Below are 14308 nucleotides of genomic sequence, written 5' to 3' on the forward strand. Positions count from 1 at the left end.
GCGAACTTTTATTCGTAGGAACTGACCCCATGCACAGCCTGACGTGTCTGAATCTATCTCCATTATCTCTCCGATACTTGCTCCTATTTGAGAACCAATTTCAGTGTTCATACTGCCCAACGGCATGTTATGTATTTGAATCCAAAAAGATTCCTGCAAGAAAGAGGCTTGGTTCAGGGGAGCTGACCAATCAACGTCTTCCATGCAGACCAGGAATCTGTCAAAGGTCCAAGGACGCCCCTGCAGGACCTTCTTTTTGTCTTGTTCCATCTCGAATTCCATCAGGAATTTGTTTATGCCCATTTCCTTAAATTGGATCCATCCTTCTGGGCTCCATAGCTTCCACATCGTGGTTCTGAAGGCTTCTTTATTCACCTGTTTTTCAGCAACCACTAGCAGCTGCAGACAAAACTTTTTTTCCCCTACCACCGTTTCAACCTCTGTTTTCGTAACTTCAAAGCCTTTATTTTCCTGATCTGTTAGTGTGAAACCTTTCCATAGACTCTCTAGTTCTTCCTCCATACGTAGCTCTGCAGTTTTCCTCGAAAAACCCCAGGGATGCACTTTGCTGAGAGCAAAGACAGAAACCCCTCGCACCCCAGGAGGACCAGCTTGGTGACACAATATATGCCCGATACTAATCTAATCCATAGCAAGTTCCAGAAACTTCAAACCCTCCAAATTGCTAATGAAGGAAACCTTAGAGAGGAAATTCAGGCTGCTAGAGGAGAGATTAACCAGCTTCTTGAAGAGGAAGACACCCACTGGAGACAAAGGGCCAAACAGAAATGGCTCCTAGAGGGAGACAGAAACACTAGATTCTTTCACCAGTGTGCAACTCAGAGAAGGAAGAAGAACACTATCCATAAAGTGGCAGATGAATCGGGTGCTGTAGCCTCTACTCCTGAAGGTGTTAGTGAAAAATTTGATTGCTTCTTTAAAAATCTGTTCTCTACTTCTAATCCTCAAGGATTATCAGAATCTTTACAACACCTCAAACCTTCGGTTACAGAGGAGATGAACACTAAGTTGAAGAGAAACTTTACACAACAAGAGGTGGAAGAGGCGATATTCAACATGAACCCTTTTAGCTCGCCTGGACCAGACGGGTTCCCCCCGGCATTCTATCAAAATCATTGGTCTCTTGTGGGGAAAGAGGTAAGCGAAGCTGCCTTATATATTTTGAACTCGGGTGGGAAGGTTGATTCAATAAATGATACTCAAATTGTTTTGATCCCTAAAAAGGAAAACCCCTTAACAGTCTCAGACTACCGCCCCATTAGTCTCTGTAATGTTATCTATAAAATGGTATCCAAGGCAATTGCAAATAGACTGAAATCAATTTTGCCAGATATCATATCAAGCACACAATCGGCTTTTGTCCCGGGTAGACTGATATCAGATAACCTTATTGTTGCCTTCGAAGCCTTACACACAATGCACAGCAGGTTAGGAGGAAAGGAAGGGTTCATGGCTCTCAAGCTCGACATGAGCAAAGCATACGATCGGATTGAGTGGCAGTTCCTCAAAGAAGTTATGCTCAAGATGGGGTTTGCTACGGAATGGGTACAACTGGTGATGAATTGTGTGGAGACAGTGTCTTACTCAATTATTCTGAATGGCTCTCCTCAAGAAGTTTTTATACCAACAAGAGGCATAAGGCAGGGAGATCCCTTGTCTCCCTACCTTTTTATTTTATGTGCTGAAGTATTAACCTCCTTGCTTGAGAATGCTGAAAGAACCAAGGCTATCATAGGGATACCGATAGCTCGAAGGAGAGTTACTATCAACCACCTGCTGTTCGCCGATGACAGCCTCTTGTTTTGCAAGGTAAACTCTCTGGAATGGAGCAGGATGTTACACGTTCTTAGCACCTATGAAAAAGCTTCGGGCCAAAGACTCAACAAAGACAAGACCGCAATTCATTTCAGCAGAAATACCTCACAGGAAAACAAGGACTTGATTTTGAGTATAGCAGGGGTACATTCAGCTCAATCTTATGAAAGATACTTGGGCCTTCCAGCATTAATGGGTAAATCAAGAACTAAATCCTTCAAGTCAATACTGGACAATATTAGAATGAAAATCAGCAGCCTCAAAGTTCGGTTACTCTCACAAGCAGGCAAGGAAATTTTTATAAAATCAGTTCTCCAAGCAATGCCAACGTATAGCATGGCAGTTTTTAACCTCCCGGGATCCCTTCTAAAGGAAATTAATAAGCTGCTGAGCAATTTTTGGTGGGGGCAGGTCGAGCAAGAAAGAAAGATCCATTGGACCTCGTGGAAGAACATGGGGAGGGCAAAAGCAATAGGGGGAATGGGCTTTCGAGAACTCCATTCTTTCAATCTTGCAATGCTTGCTAAGCAAGCTTGGAGGTTAATCCATTACCCTCAAGCACTTGTATCCAAAGTCCTAAAAGCAAAATATTTCCCCCACGGGCAGTTTTTGAATGCCAAGCTAGGACACAAACCCTCTTATATCTGGAGAAGCATAATGGCAGCTAGAGATGTGATAGTTAAAGAGACTAGATGGAGAGTTGGTAACGGAGCAAGTATAAACATTCTCCAAGATAAATGGATCCCGAGGCCTACAACATTCAGAGTTCAAGCCACCTGCCCCAGCATAAGCATAGGAGATAAGGTCAGTTCCCTCATTGACCAGAATTTGAGACAATGGAACTCCCAGCTAGTGAACCAATTATTCCCCCAGGAAGAAGCAGAAATCATCCAACAGATTCCTCTCAGTCCTTCTAACTATGAGGATAAACTGATTTGGTTGGGAACTCCTCAAGGCATTTACTCTGTTAAAAGTGCATATCATATGCTTAGGGAGATGGAGGCACTGGAAAAAGGCCAAGGGTCGAATAGTTCTCACAGGGACCAGTTCTAGAAAAGGCTATGGAAGTTAAGAATTACCCCAACTGCAAAGAATTTTATGTGGAGGGTATGCAATGAGGTGCTACCTACCAACTTCAATCTGTTCAAGAGGAAGATTCTCGACAAACCTCTCTGTCCCATTTGTTGGCAAGAAGATGAGACAATCCTCCACGCCCTGTGGTCTTGTCTAGCGGCACAAGATGTCTGGCACAATTGTTCCCGTAAAATTCAGAAGTTAAAATCCCAGTGGCACTCAATCCAGGAAATTATGAATTCTCTCGACTCAACTGACCAACAGGATCTGGTAGAAGAGTTAGCCATGGTTGCAAAAAGAATATGGATGAGAAGGAATGAATTTGTGTTTAAGCAGGAATTTAAGAGCCCAAATTCTTTAGCAGAGCTGGCTATTTCTGATTTAAGAGATATGAGGAACATGCAAATGAAAAACTCAACAAGAGATCAAAGATTGCATAACCAGAATGTTAACTGGTCTCCTCCCCCTATTCACGTCTGGAAGATCAATTGGGATGCTGCGATTGATAAAGCAAAATGCAAAGTGGGTATTGGGATCATTGTAAGGAATCATACGGGGAGTGTGGTGGCAACCTCAAGACTTAATAGACCACTCTATCCGGATCTTGCACTAACAGAAGCTATAGGTGCTTTGGAAGCCGCCAGACTTTGTCACCACTTGGGCCTCACGAATATTATCCTGGAAGGGGATGCGCTTCAAGTGATTCAAGTGATCAATAGCAGGAGCGAGAATTGGTCTTCAACTGGGATGATTATGGAAGATGTAAAGGGTCAACTGAGCACTTTTGAGAGCTGGTCTGCAATCCACATACGTAGAGAGGGAAACAAGGCAACACATGAGCTGGCCAGGAATGCACTTGTAACATCTACGTCTTCCTTAGATGTAGACTGTATTCCCTCTTGTATAATCAACTTCATTTAATGAATGAAATGAAGTATGTTTTACTCAAAAAAAAAAAAAGCATATATGTGATAAAATAATTAAATTGACTGAAATTGAGAATAGATGGATGAAAAATTCCTAAATTAAAATTAAAATTAAAGGATCAATTTGTGACGGCTAAAAGGTTATTTCAATATTTAATTTTTATTTATTTAAAGATAAAGTTTTCCTCCCAACTAGATTAGAGAAATTTAAGAGTGATTTAGATTCAGAGATGAGTTAAGATGGTTTGTTAATAGTAGAATAAAAGTTAAATTATTTATTATATTTTGTGTTGAAATTTAAGAAAGTTGTTTTGAAATTTAAAAAAGTTGAATTGTTTGTTATATTTTGTGTAGAAATTTGAAAAAATTGTAATGATGAAATGAGATAAATTGAAGTGGGTTGAGATGGATTACGAATACAAATGATGCCTTAATCATTTGTCCATTGGTCATTTGCGAGGAAGAAAGTTTTTAATAAAATGAATACATATTAACTTTTTTAAAAAAATATATTATATGACATACTCAATTTATATTGAGAAGATTTTAATTTTAATTTCATATTTATTTTATCTAATAATTCTAATTTAAAAAATATATTTTAATAATATTTTATTTAATTTTAAAATTTTTATCTAGTTTCATTCCGAAAACAAGCGAGGCGTTAAACCCCGAGTGCTATTCTTCCCCGCCTGCAGCTAGCTTTTGTGCCCAACTCCAAGCCCAGAATCTTTGGCGCTGGCCATAGCCGAGAAACCGGTGGGATTCTCGTCAGAAGTAACCTTAATCCCTTCACCCTCATCCCTCTTCATTTGTCAGACCTAGTTGGCCGTCACTGGCCGTGCTCGCCGAACATCTCTCCTTTTCTCTTAGCGTGCACAGTTTGATTGCACGAGCTGGATTACCCACACGCCGCCACACCTTAAACCTTTAACCCACCACTCGACTTCAAAGACATTTCTGTCTCATCAAAGAATGAGCAAAAGAGGGATGAAGACTCTCCTCCCTGCAATCTCTCCCTCTCTTTGGTCCAACCCTGTCTTCCCCTCCAAAGCTCCACTCCCATTTCTCCGTTCATCCAAAATCTGCCGCCATAACTTTCAAACTTCCGGCCAAACTCTCTTCTCCATCGTTGCCAGTTTCATGTCCACCTATTCGCCAGGCAATCTCGAAGGACTTGTCGATCCCCATGACCCGGTTTTACTGGAGAATTCGCGTTTCGAGTCAGTCTCGGCCGAAGATTTTGCCTTTCTTCGTGACTCTTCGGTGGATCATGACGCTGATAGTGGGTCCTTGGGGCTGAAATTTGAATCCCGTAGGTATTCGAATGATGCTGTTTTGATATCAGATGCTATTCGGGATAATAATGATGGGTTTGGTGACAAAACCCAAAAGTTTCTTAGGCAGTTTAGGGAGAAATTGAATGAAACTCTGGTGGTAGAGGTGTTGAATCTTGTACAAAATCCTGAATTGGGTGTCAAGTTCTTTATATGGGCAGGGCGGCAAATTGGTTACAAACACACAAAGGCTGTGTATGATGCATTGTTAGACAGATTGGGGGGTGATAATGATCAGAGAATACCAGACCACTTTTTACGAGAGATTAAACAAGATGATATGGAATTACTTAGGATCTTGCTTAATGTTTTGATTCAGAAGTGTTGCCAAAATGGGTTTTGGAATTTAGCTTTGGAGGAGCTTGGGAGGCTCAAGGATTTCGGGTATAAACCCACAAGATGGACATACAATGCATTGGTTCAGGTGTTTCTTAAAGCTGATCGGTTGGACACTGCTTATTTGGTTCATAGAGAGATGTCAAGTTCGGGGTTTAGTATGGATGGTTTTACCATAGGTTGTTTTGTCCACTCGCTGTGCAAAGCAGGGAGGTGGAGGGAAGCTCTAGCGATGATTGAGAAGGAAGATCTTGTGCCTGATACAATTCTTTATACAAAAATGATATCTGCGTTGTGTGAAGCTTCACTTTTTGAGGTAGCTATGGATTTCTTGAACATAATGCGGTCTAGTTCTTGCATTCCTAATGTTGTGACGTATAGGACTTTGCTTTGTGGGTGTTTGAGAAAAAGACAGCTGGGTAGGTGTAAGAGAATTTTTAGTATGATGATCACAGAAGGTTGTTATCCGAGTCCTAGGATTTTTAATTCCCTTGTTCATGCGTATTGTCGATCTGGAGATTACTCCTATGCCTATAAGTTGATTAATAAAATGGTAAAATGCAATTGCCAGCCAGGTTATGTAGTTTACAATATATTGATTGGTGGTGTATGTGGAAATGAGGAATTACCAAGCTCAGACATGTTGGAATTGGCTGAGAAAGCCTATGGTGAGATGCTTAATGCAGGGGTTGTATTAAATAAGGTTAATGTCAGCAATTTTGCCCGATGTCTTTGTGGTGCTGGAAAATTTGAGAGAGCATATAATGTTATTCGTGAAATGATGAGTAAGGGATTCATACCTGATTCTAATACATATTCTAAGGTGATTAGCTTTCTATGTAATGCCTCCAAAGTGGAAAAGGCCTTTTTGTTGTTTGAAGAAATGAAAAGGAATGGTATTGTTCCTGATGTCTATACATATACGATTTTAATTGATAGTTTCTGTAAAGCTGGTCTTATTGAACAGGCTCGTAAGTGGTTTGATGAAATGGTAAGGGATGGTTGTGCCCCTAATGTGGTGACTTATACTGCTCTTATACATGCATACCTTAAAGCTAGGAAACTGTCCAAAGCAAATGAACTCTTTGAGTTGATGTGTTCTGAAGGTTGCATTCCTAATGTTGTTACTTATACAGCTTTGATTGATGGCCACTGTAAAGCCGGAGAGATTGAAAGAGCTTGCCAAATTTATGCCAAAATGAAAGGTAATGTTGAAATCTCTGATGTAGATATGTATTTTAGGATTGAGGACGGTAATTCCAAAGAACCAAACATTTTTACATATGGAGCATTGGTCGATGGTTTGTGCAAAGCTCACAAGGTCAAAGAGGCCCGTAATTTATTAGATGCTATGTCGATGGAAGGTTGTGAGCCAAACCATATTGTGTATGATGCTCTTATAGATGGATTCTGCAAGGCTGGGAAGCTAGATGAAGCACAAGAGGTGTTTGCTAAGATGTCAGAGCGTGGTTATAATCCTAATGTCTATACTTACAGCTCTTTGATTGACAGGTTATTTAAGGATAAGAGACTAGATCTCGCTACAAGAGTCTTGTCCAAAATGCTAGAAAATTCTTGTGCTCCTAATGTTGTCATCTACACAGAGATGATTGATGGCCTCTGTAAAGTTGGAAAGACAGATGAGGCCTACAAGCTTATGCTAATGATGGAAGAAAAAGGGTGCTATCCAAATGTTGTGACTTATACTGCTATGATAGATGGCCTTGGAAAAGTGGGTAAAGTCGAAAAATGCCTTCGGCTCTTGAGAGAAATGAGCTCAAAGGGTTGTGCTCCAAATTTGGTGACCTATAGGGTTTTGATAAATCACTGTTGTGCCAATGGCCTTTTGGATGAGGCTCATAAACTTTTGGATGAAATGAAACAGACTTATTGGCCAAGCCATATATCAAGTTTCCACAAGGTTATTGAGGGCTTCAACAGGGAGTTTATTCTATCTCTTGGGCTTCTACAGGAGATTAGCGAGAATGATTCAGCTCCAATTGTTCCAGTGTACAAATTATTGGTTGACAGCTTTATCAAGGCTGGAAGATTAGAAGTAGCTCTGGAACTGCACGAGGAGATTCCATCATCCTTCCCTATAACAGTTGCCAACAAGAATATGTATACTTCTTTGATTGAGAGCCTCTCCTGCACTGGTAAAGTTGGTAAGGCTTTCGAGCTGTATGCAAATATGGTAAGGAGGGGTGGTGTTGTGGAGTTAAGTACATTTATTCACCTTATCAAAGGGCTCATCTATATTAACAGGTGGGAAGAAGCACTTCAACTATCAGATAGCATATGTCAGATGGTCAGTACCTCCCTCTCTCTCTCTGGGTGGGTGTGTGTGCTTTGTGCTTTTTTCAAGCTTCAAATACATTACAGAAGCAATGTTTTCCATAATGAAGTGCTTGGCTCTCATTAATTTATCAAAGATTAGCACCTACTGAGATTCCCATTTAAGTAGTGAGATTGCTTGCTACTTAAATTTGTAAGTCCTACTATACTCATTTGAGAGAACTGCCCTTTAGATGTAATAGACCTTGAGTTGGTTGTAATCAATCCAATTTATCAGACTACACTAAGATACAGTATGAATCCCATAAAAGGATTTAAAAATATTCTAATTGCAAAAATCGGCTTAAAATGTGAATTCTTTATTCCTCAAACTTCTTTAAATAAAGTGCCATCATTATTTGCCATCACCACATTAGTTGTGTACTGCTCTGGCTGTGCATGAGTGTATGTCCCCATTATGACTTTTCTGACCTGCACCTTTTGCACGTATGAAAATTGAAGGTCATCTGAGAGTAAGAGACAGCTGCAGGGCACTCCAAATAAAAATAAATTTGGGTATTGTCTCTTGAGATAAATGTTGGTTTATGACTTTGCACCTGCTAGGAGCATATTTTGTTATTTATCCCACATTTGCAAAAGAATCATTTGTGAGGTTGGTCATTGGGTCAGGAAAAATTGACCAACCTGATGAACTCCCCTTACTAAAAGTTATACATATTTTTGTCTGTAAAAACATATTTTATACATTGTTTTTACCTTTTGTCGCTAATTGGTTCCCTGCTTCTCTCAACTTATGGAGCTTCCGCAATTTGTCATCCATAATTAAGAGTCTCAGATTTATTGTTCAATAAACTGACCCTCTACTGAGTTGACAAGATTTGTTTGGGTTGGGACGCCGAACCCCTTGGATGGTCGATCATTTATTGATGAATTACATGATAAAAGCTGTCTTTTTAGCTGTATTAGAAAAGCATAAAGCCACATCTGGTGGACTGGGCAATCCTGGTTTAGGCATGCATGAATCTTTTAGCATGGATTGCATGGCTTCATTCTGTAAGTGATAAATTGTGCTTGGTTTGTGAAAGACCAACAGAAGCTCGTACTTTGAATGCTTGGTGTTCCTTAAATTTTAAGTTTCCCGGTATGTTGGTGCTGCCGGTTCAAGAATTGATTGCTGTCTAGTTACATGCCTTACTGTTTGTTTGTCTTTTTTCTAATCACCATTTTCCCCCTTTCTTGAGCAGGATGTCCATTGGCTTCAACAAGAAGACATATTTAACAGTAGTTAGGCATAAGCATATTTAGTACTTTTCCTGATGGTTGAAATAACGACATAATCGTGCATGGTAAATTTTTCTTAAGGCAATGCTGGTAGATCACTCACTCTCAAGTCTCAATGCGCATGTATGAACACCCAAGGAAGTGATTGGGCATTGCATGTAAAACAAGGTATCAGTACTGGAAAGCTTTGATTTACAATTTGGAGCAACTAGAAGTTGAATAAAGGTTGCAGAAAATATTTGGTTCTTCAATTATTCAGACCCATCTGGTCTGTAAGTCCTTAACTTCTTATTGAAAAAGAAAAAGGTCCTCTACAACTTTCCTTTGGATTTATATTTTGCACCTTTGCTTACAGTTGATGTGGTTAATTGAGCATGATGCCAGTCAATGCTGCCAAAACTGTTCTGCTTCTGAAATGCCCTTCATTTATCTTGACAAGGTTGGTGTTCATCCATATTATTCTTCAGTGACTGTAGTGACTTGTTCTTTTATTACTTGATGGAAATGAAGAACCCTTTCTTATGCTAACTTTCTAGTGAAATCATATCGTGCAGCTGCATTTCATTCTTGATGTTGCTTATTGAGTATGCTTAATTTTCCTAGAATCAAATTTCAGCTGCTGTAGTCTTTTTCGGTGCTTGATTGTGATATGGTCTGAGTCACCGTGTCGGTTATCTTCTTCTTACATGTTGAGCTTCTGCAGTGGTGAGGATGTATGCATGGTTAACTTTTGGGTCTCATTGATGACATGAATATTCTTTCCCTCAAAAGTATTTTGATAAGTAAATTCATTTCATTAAAAGTGCTGAGGGGAGCAACTCTAGTAAACAGGTTGTATACAAGAGATAACCCCATTAATGGTTAAAAGAAATTCAGAAATATTATAAATATGAGAAATATTATATGTCCCTGTCCATTTATAAAGTGATTTGACTGAAATATTTCTTCCATGGGCATCTCTCTATCTTCAAGGCATCCTGCATTCCTCCTTATGCTCTACATTAAACACAAAGGTCCATATAGGTTACCAAAAAGATCTTATCTATTTTAATTAATTGGGTCAATGGCGGAAAGATCTATGTTATTAGGCTTGATATTCTGATTGATATGGTGGTATAAATCTGGGCTGTATAATTTTCGTTATTAAAGATTGCTACTTAAAGAACTTTCACAGAGTCGAGAACATGATCCTTAGAAAATGAGCCCTAATTGAATTTTAGAAACATGGCACTTGAGAGCCCAAATGTGAACCTTTTTTTAAAATTCACTGAAGGCAATAACATCATTGTCCAATGAGGACATTACTCATGCTACATTATAACAAGGCATAGAAATATACTTGGTTACTTTGCATAACATCTCTAAGTGTTTCAGAAGCTAACAATTTGCAATATAGGTGCTTGGGGTTAGCGTTACTTCCTTTTAGTTTTTAATAAACTGATTTTGTTTGAAGAAACACCAGATGTTTTCAGATTACATCAACAAATTTCTTGTTTTTGGTTTCATTCTTTTCCCTTATGTCCTTTTAAAGAGAAGTTTATTGTCGATAATAAATATAGCTTATTTAAACAGAAAGGAAAAAAAGCCCGGGAATCTAGCTGTAGGATTGTTAGGAGCCAAACACATACCCCCCTCCAAGATATATAGACAACAATTAGTAAGTTGCTATAACTAGGGGTGTAACAAAAACCTTGAAACAGACCGAACTGACTTGATCAGAGTGAACCATTTCTACGTAAGATTTGGTCCATTTCTGTTTCTAATTTTGGGAATTTAACATTTCGGTTTGATTCCGGTTTTGAGCTCTTTTATACCGGACTGAACCGAAAATGTACTATAATTTGTTTATATTCTATGTAGGTTATAATTTTTTTTTTATAAGTTTTTATGTAGGTTATACATAATACAAATATAATAGTTATAGATTGAGATTTTAACCTTAGTATTTATGCTTACATATTAATATAAACTTACTCTTATGCATGAATATTGATGTTAAGTTATTAGTTTGCTAACTAAATTATATAGCATCATGGTACATCTTGTGATCCATTGAAACTGAACTGTTTGGTTTTCCCGCTATATCGGTCGGTCTCAATTTCTTAATTTCTGAAACTGAACCAGCCGGTTTGGTTCACTGGTATGCTCAAAAACCAACCGAACAAAACCCATTTTAGCCCTATAAATAACTGATTTCTGTTACTAATAAATAAATACCCCTAGGGGTTGGCTCAAGTAAAGACCTTGGTCTTGGTGGTCTGCTTCCTCCAAGGTCCAAGGTTCAAATCCCACTGGTGCAAACAATTTAAAGAGGTCATCGGTCTGGGAGATTTTCCCCTTGAATTACCTGTGGAGCACTTGCGGGAAAATCCTTTCCGAGGGCCTGTGCACCCCTGGGATTAGTTGGGACGCTGGTCCCAGACACCCAATGCCAATAAAAAAACTAACAAATAAATAAATGATTGATTCTGATTCCCTCTCCTCCCTGTCACTCTTTCTTCTCCTAGTTTCCTCCACTTTTCCCTCTTTTTATCATTACCCCTGACGGTTTCCTTCTTCCTCTTCAGTTTCTTTCCTCTCCTAATTCCCTCTCTTCCCCGTCACTTTTTCTTCTCCCCATTTCACACTCCCACGTTTTTTCTTCTTACCTAAGATGCAGACGTCTCTCTCTCTATTTCTCTGTGATTTCTACCGGCCAAGCCCTACCCAGCCCCAACATCTCTGTCTTTGTCCCTCCGTGCTCAGTTCCTCTCTGTTCCTAAACCATTTCTGTGTAGACAAGCAGGGAAACTATGCCAGTAACAGTAACTACAAGGCAAACCTTGAAAACCTCCTCTCCTCCCTATCCTCCAACATTAAAATCTACTATGGCTTCTACAATTCCTCTTATGGCGAATACCCTGACCAAGTATATGCAATTGGACTTTGTAGAGGGGATATTGAGCCTGGCACCTGTTGCAGTTGCCTCAAAAACTCCAAAAACTCTACATATCTTCTCAAACAGCTCTGTACAAATCAAAAAGAAGCAATAGGTTGGTTTGACGAATGCATGTTACACTACTCAAACCGCAATATATTTGGTCTCATGGAAGATACTCCCGAGTTCTTTTTGTCGAACATCGATAACGCATCAGCCCTGGTCAGTTCAATCAGGACAGGACTTTATTGGATAGCCTGAAAGGTCGTGCTGCATCAGGTGGTTCTCAACGTAAGTTTGCATTAGGAAATGCAACAGAACCAAACTTCAAAATGCTCTATGCACTTGTGCATTGCACTCCGGATTTGTCTGAGCATGATTGCAGTGAATGCTTATTCTAGGCAGTAGGGAAAATTCCAGATTGTTGCGAGGGAAAGCTAGGCGAGAGAGTTGTTGGACCTAGCTGTAGTTTAGATTTTGAGATTTACATCTTCTATAATGTCACAGCTAATATTAATGCACCTCCACCATTGTCATCGCCATCACCTCAACCCGTGCCACCAGTATCTCTATCTCCCTCCTTCATCTATAACCAATATTACTGCTTCAAAATGTAATCAATTGGGACTAGCACGTCTAATTGTCATCGGGGCTATCCAAGGGAGCTTTGATCGATGTTTCATTTTTTTTTAAGTATTATGAATTTGGTTTTTTAACTTTATATTTTGTTCTCTATCTCTCTGTCTCCCTCCTTTTTATCTTAAGATGGATTTTTTAACTTTATGGATTTAGAGCCAGAACTTCTAATATGAACATTTTCTGGGATTTTACAGGAAAGGAGAATAACAAATCTCCAACTGTTATCATTATAGTTGTCCCGGGTTGTAGCTTGTGTGGGACTAATCATCTCCATTTGTGCCTATTTAAGAGTGAGGAAGCAAAGGAAGAAACCAGAAGGTGAGTGAAGAAATTGGTTGTTCATTCTGGTTCTTATAGAATTTTAACTGAAGCTGGTTTATAGTTTTTTTTTTTTTAAAATAAAAAATTAAATTAGACCATTTTATGAAATTAATAATTCTTCTAAAATAAGTAAAACATATTACGTGCAATCCCTGTGGTTTGGGAAAATTTAACATGAATGATTCATTTTGAAAGGCTCTTTATTGTTCCATGAAAGAACTTTATATTGTATTGCTCCTATTTTAACAACGTACCTATAATTGGCATAAATATTGATTGATTCCCAGGTGAGGGAGGCTGTGGATGAGATTAGAAGTGCAGTCATTGCAATTTGATTTTGGTGCTATCAAAACTGCAGCAGAAAGCTTTTCTGATGTAAACAAACTTGGACAAGGTGGATTTGGTTTGGTTTACAAGGTGATCTAATTTTTTTTTTTTTCCTAGAAAGGTATACTATTTATGCATTATGTTAAATCCAGAATTTGGAACTGAGTAAATTAAAGACGCTTTATCTTAATTAATTTTTCAGGGCAAGCTTTCTGATGGACAAGTTATAGCTTTGAAAAGACTGTCAACAGATTCTGGACAAGGAGATCTAGAATTTAGGAACGAGGCCCTCTTAGTGGCGCAATGTTTCTACATCAAAATTTAGTTAGACTCTTAGGCTTTTGCTTGGAAAGAAATGAAAGGCTTTTAATTTATGAGTTTGTGCCCAATACAAGCCTTGATAACTTCATTTTTGGTACGATCACTCCAAAAACAACCCTGTCCAAGCCTCAGCCAACCGAGGTTTCGATTACTAAGCTATATCCTCGCTAATGTTTGATGATTTGGAGATATAATACAACTCTTTTACTCTCTCATTTCTCTACTTGGAATGTTTTTCTCTCGAAAATCGTAAAAACACTTCTCATTGACTTTTTTTTTTTTAATCAGAAAATGCAATCTTGATATAATCACAATGCTGTCCATCAGCCATTACAATAGATTGAATACAATCAGCCGCACAATCTATATGTATTAGTTCATTGTCTAACAGCACAGCTTTCCTTGCTAGTTAGCAACACCATTTAACTCCCTCCTCACATGCTGAATTTTCCAAGTAGAATTACCCAGAAAAGTTCTTATGTCTTAACAAAAGAAGTTAAGCTTCCCTGCCCTGACCTCCAAAGATGAAGTTGCTTGGACCACGAGTAGAATCACCCTCATAAATTATGTATTCTAGGCCAAGATCTTGATAGAATAAAATAGCAGTGATTAAGCCCCTGACTTTAGCAATTGTAGGATCAACACAATAAAACATAGGCCTCATCAAACTTGCAAGAACGGAACCAGGACAATCTCTT

At 38.8% G+C, this 14308-nt stretch overlaps 2 protein-coding genes across 4 annotated transcripts; both read left to right on the forward strand.

Moving 5' to 3' along the window:
• The first annotated feature begins 2934 nt into the window (after positions 1-2934).
• LOC108990286 lies at positions 2935-3831 on the forward strand. The gene has a single exon (XM_018964206.1). It carries the CDS (start codon positions 2935-2937, stop codon positions 3829-3831), a length of 897 nt encoding a protein of 298 aa, XP_018819751.1.
• Positions 3832-4512: 681 nt separating this feature from the next.
• On the forward strand, positions 4513-13823 carry LOC108990294 (pentatricopeptide repeat-containing protein At1g06710, mitochondrial). 3 transcript variants are annotated; one of them, XM_018964216.2, is made up of 6 exons: positions 4513-7817; positions 9049-9357; positions 9441-9524; positions 12836-12959; positions 13250-13379; positions 13492-13823. In XM_018964216.2, the coding sequence occupies exons 1-2, from the start codon at positions 4812-4814 to the stop codon at positions 9091-9093; spliced, it is 3051 nt and encodes a 1016-aa protein (XP_018819761.1). In that variant the 5' UTR covers positions 4513-4811; the 3' UTR covers positions 9094-9357; positions 9441-9524; positions 12836-12959; positions 13250-13379; positions 13492-13823. The 3 variants fall into 3 exon arrangements, with proteins under 3 accessions (XP_018819761.1, XP_018819762.1, XP_018819760.1); XM_018964217.2 differs by having other exon boundaries at positions 9049-9353; XM_018964215.2 differs by having other exon boundaries at positions 9049-9253.
• The last annotated feature ends 485 nt before the right edge of the window (positions 13824-14308 follow it).

This window comes from Juglans regia, chromosome 7, assembly GCF_001411555.2.
Source record: "Juglans regia cultivar Chandler chromosome 7, Walnut 2.0, whole genome shotgun sequence".
In the NCBI taxonomy this organism is placed as follows: domain Eukaryota; kingdom Viridiplantae; phylum Streptophyta; class Magnoliopsida; order Fagales; family Juglandaceae; genus Juglans; species Juglans regia.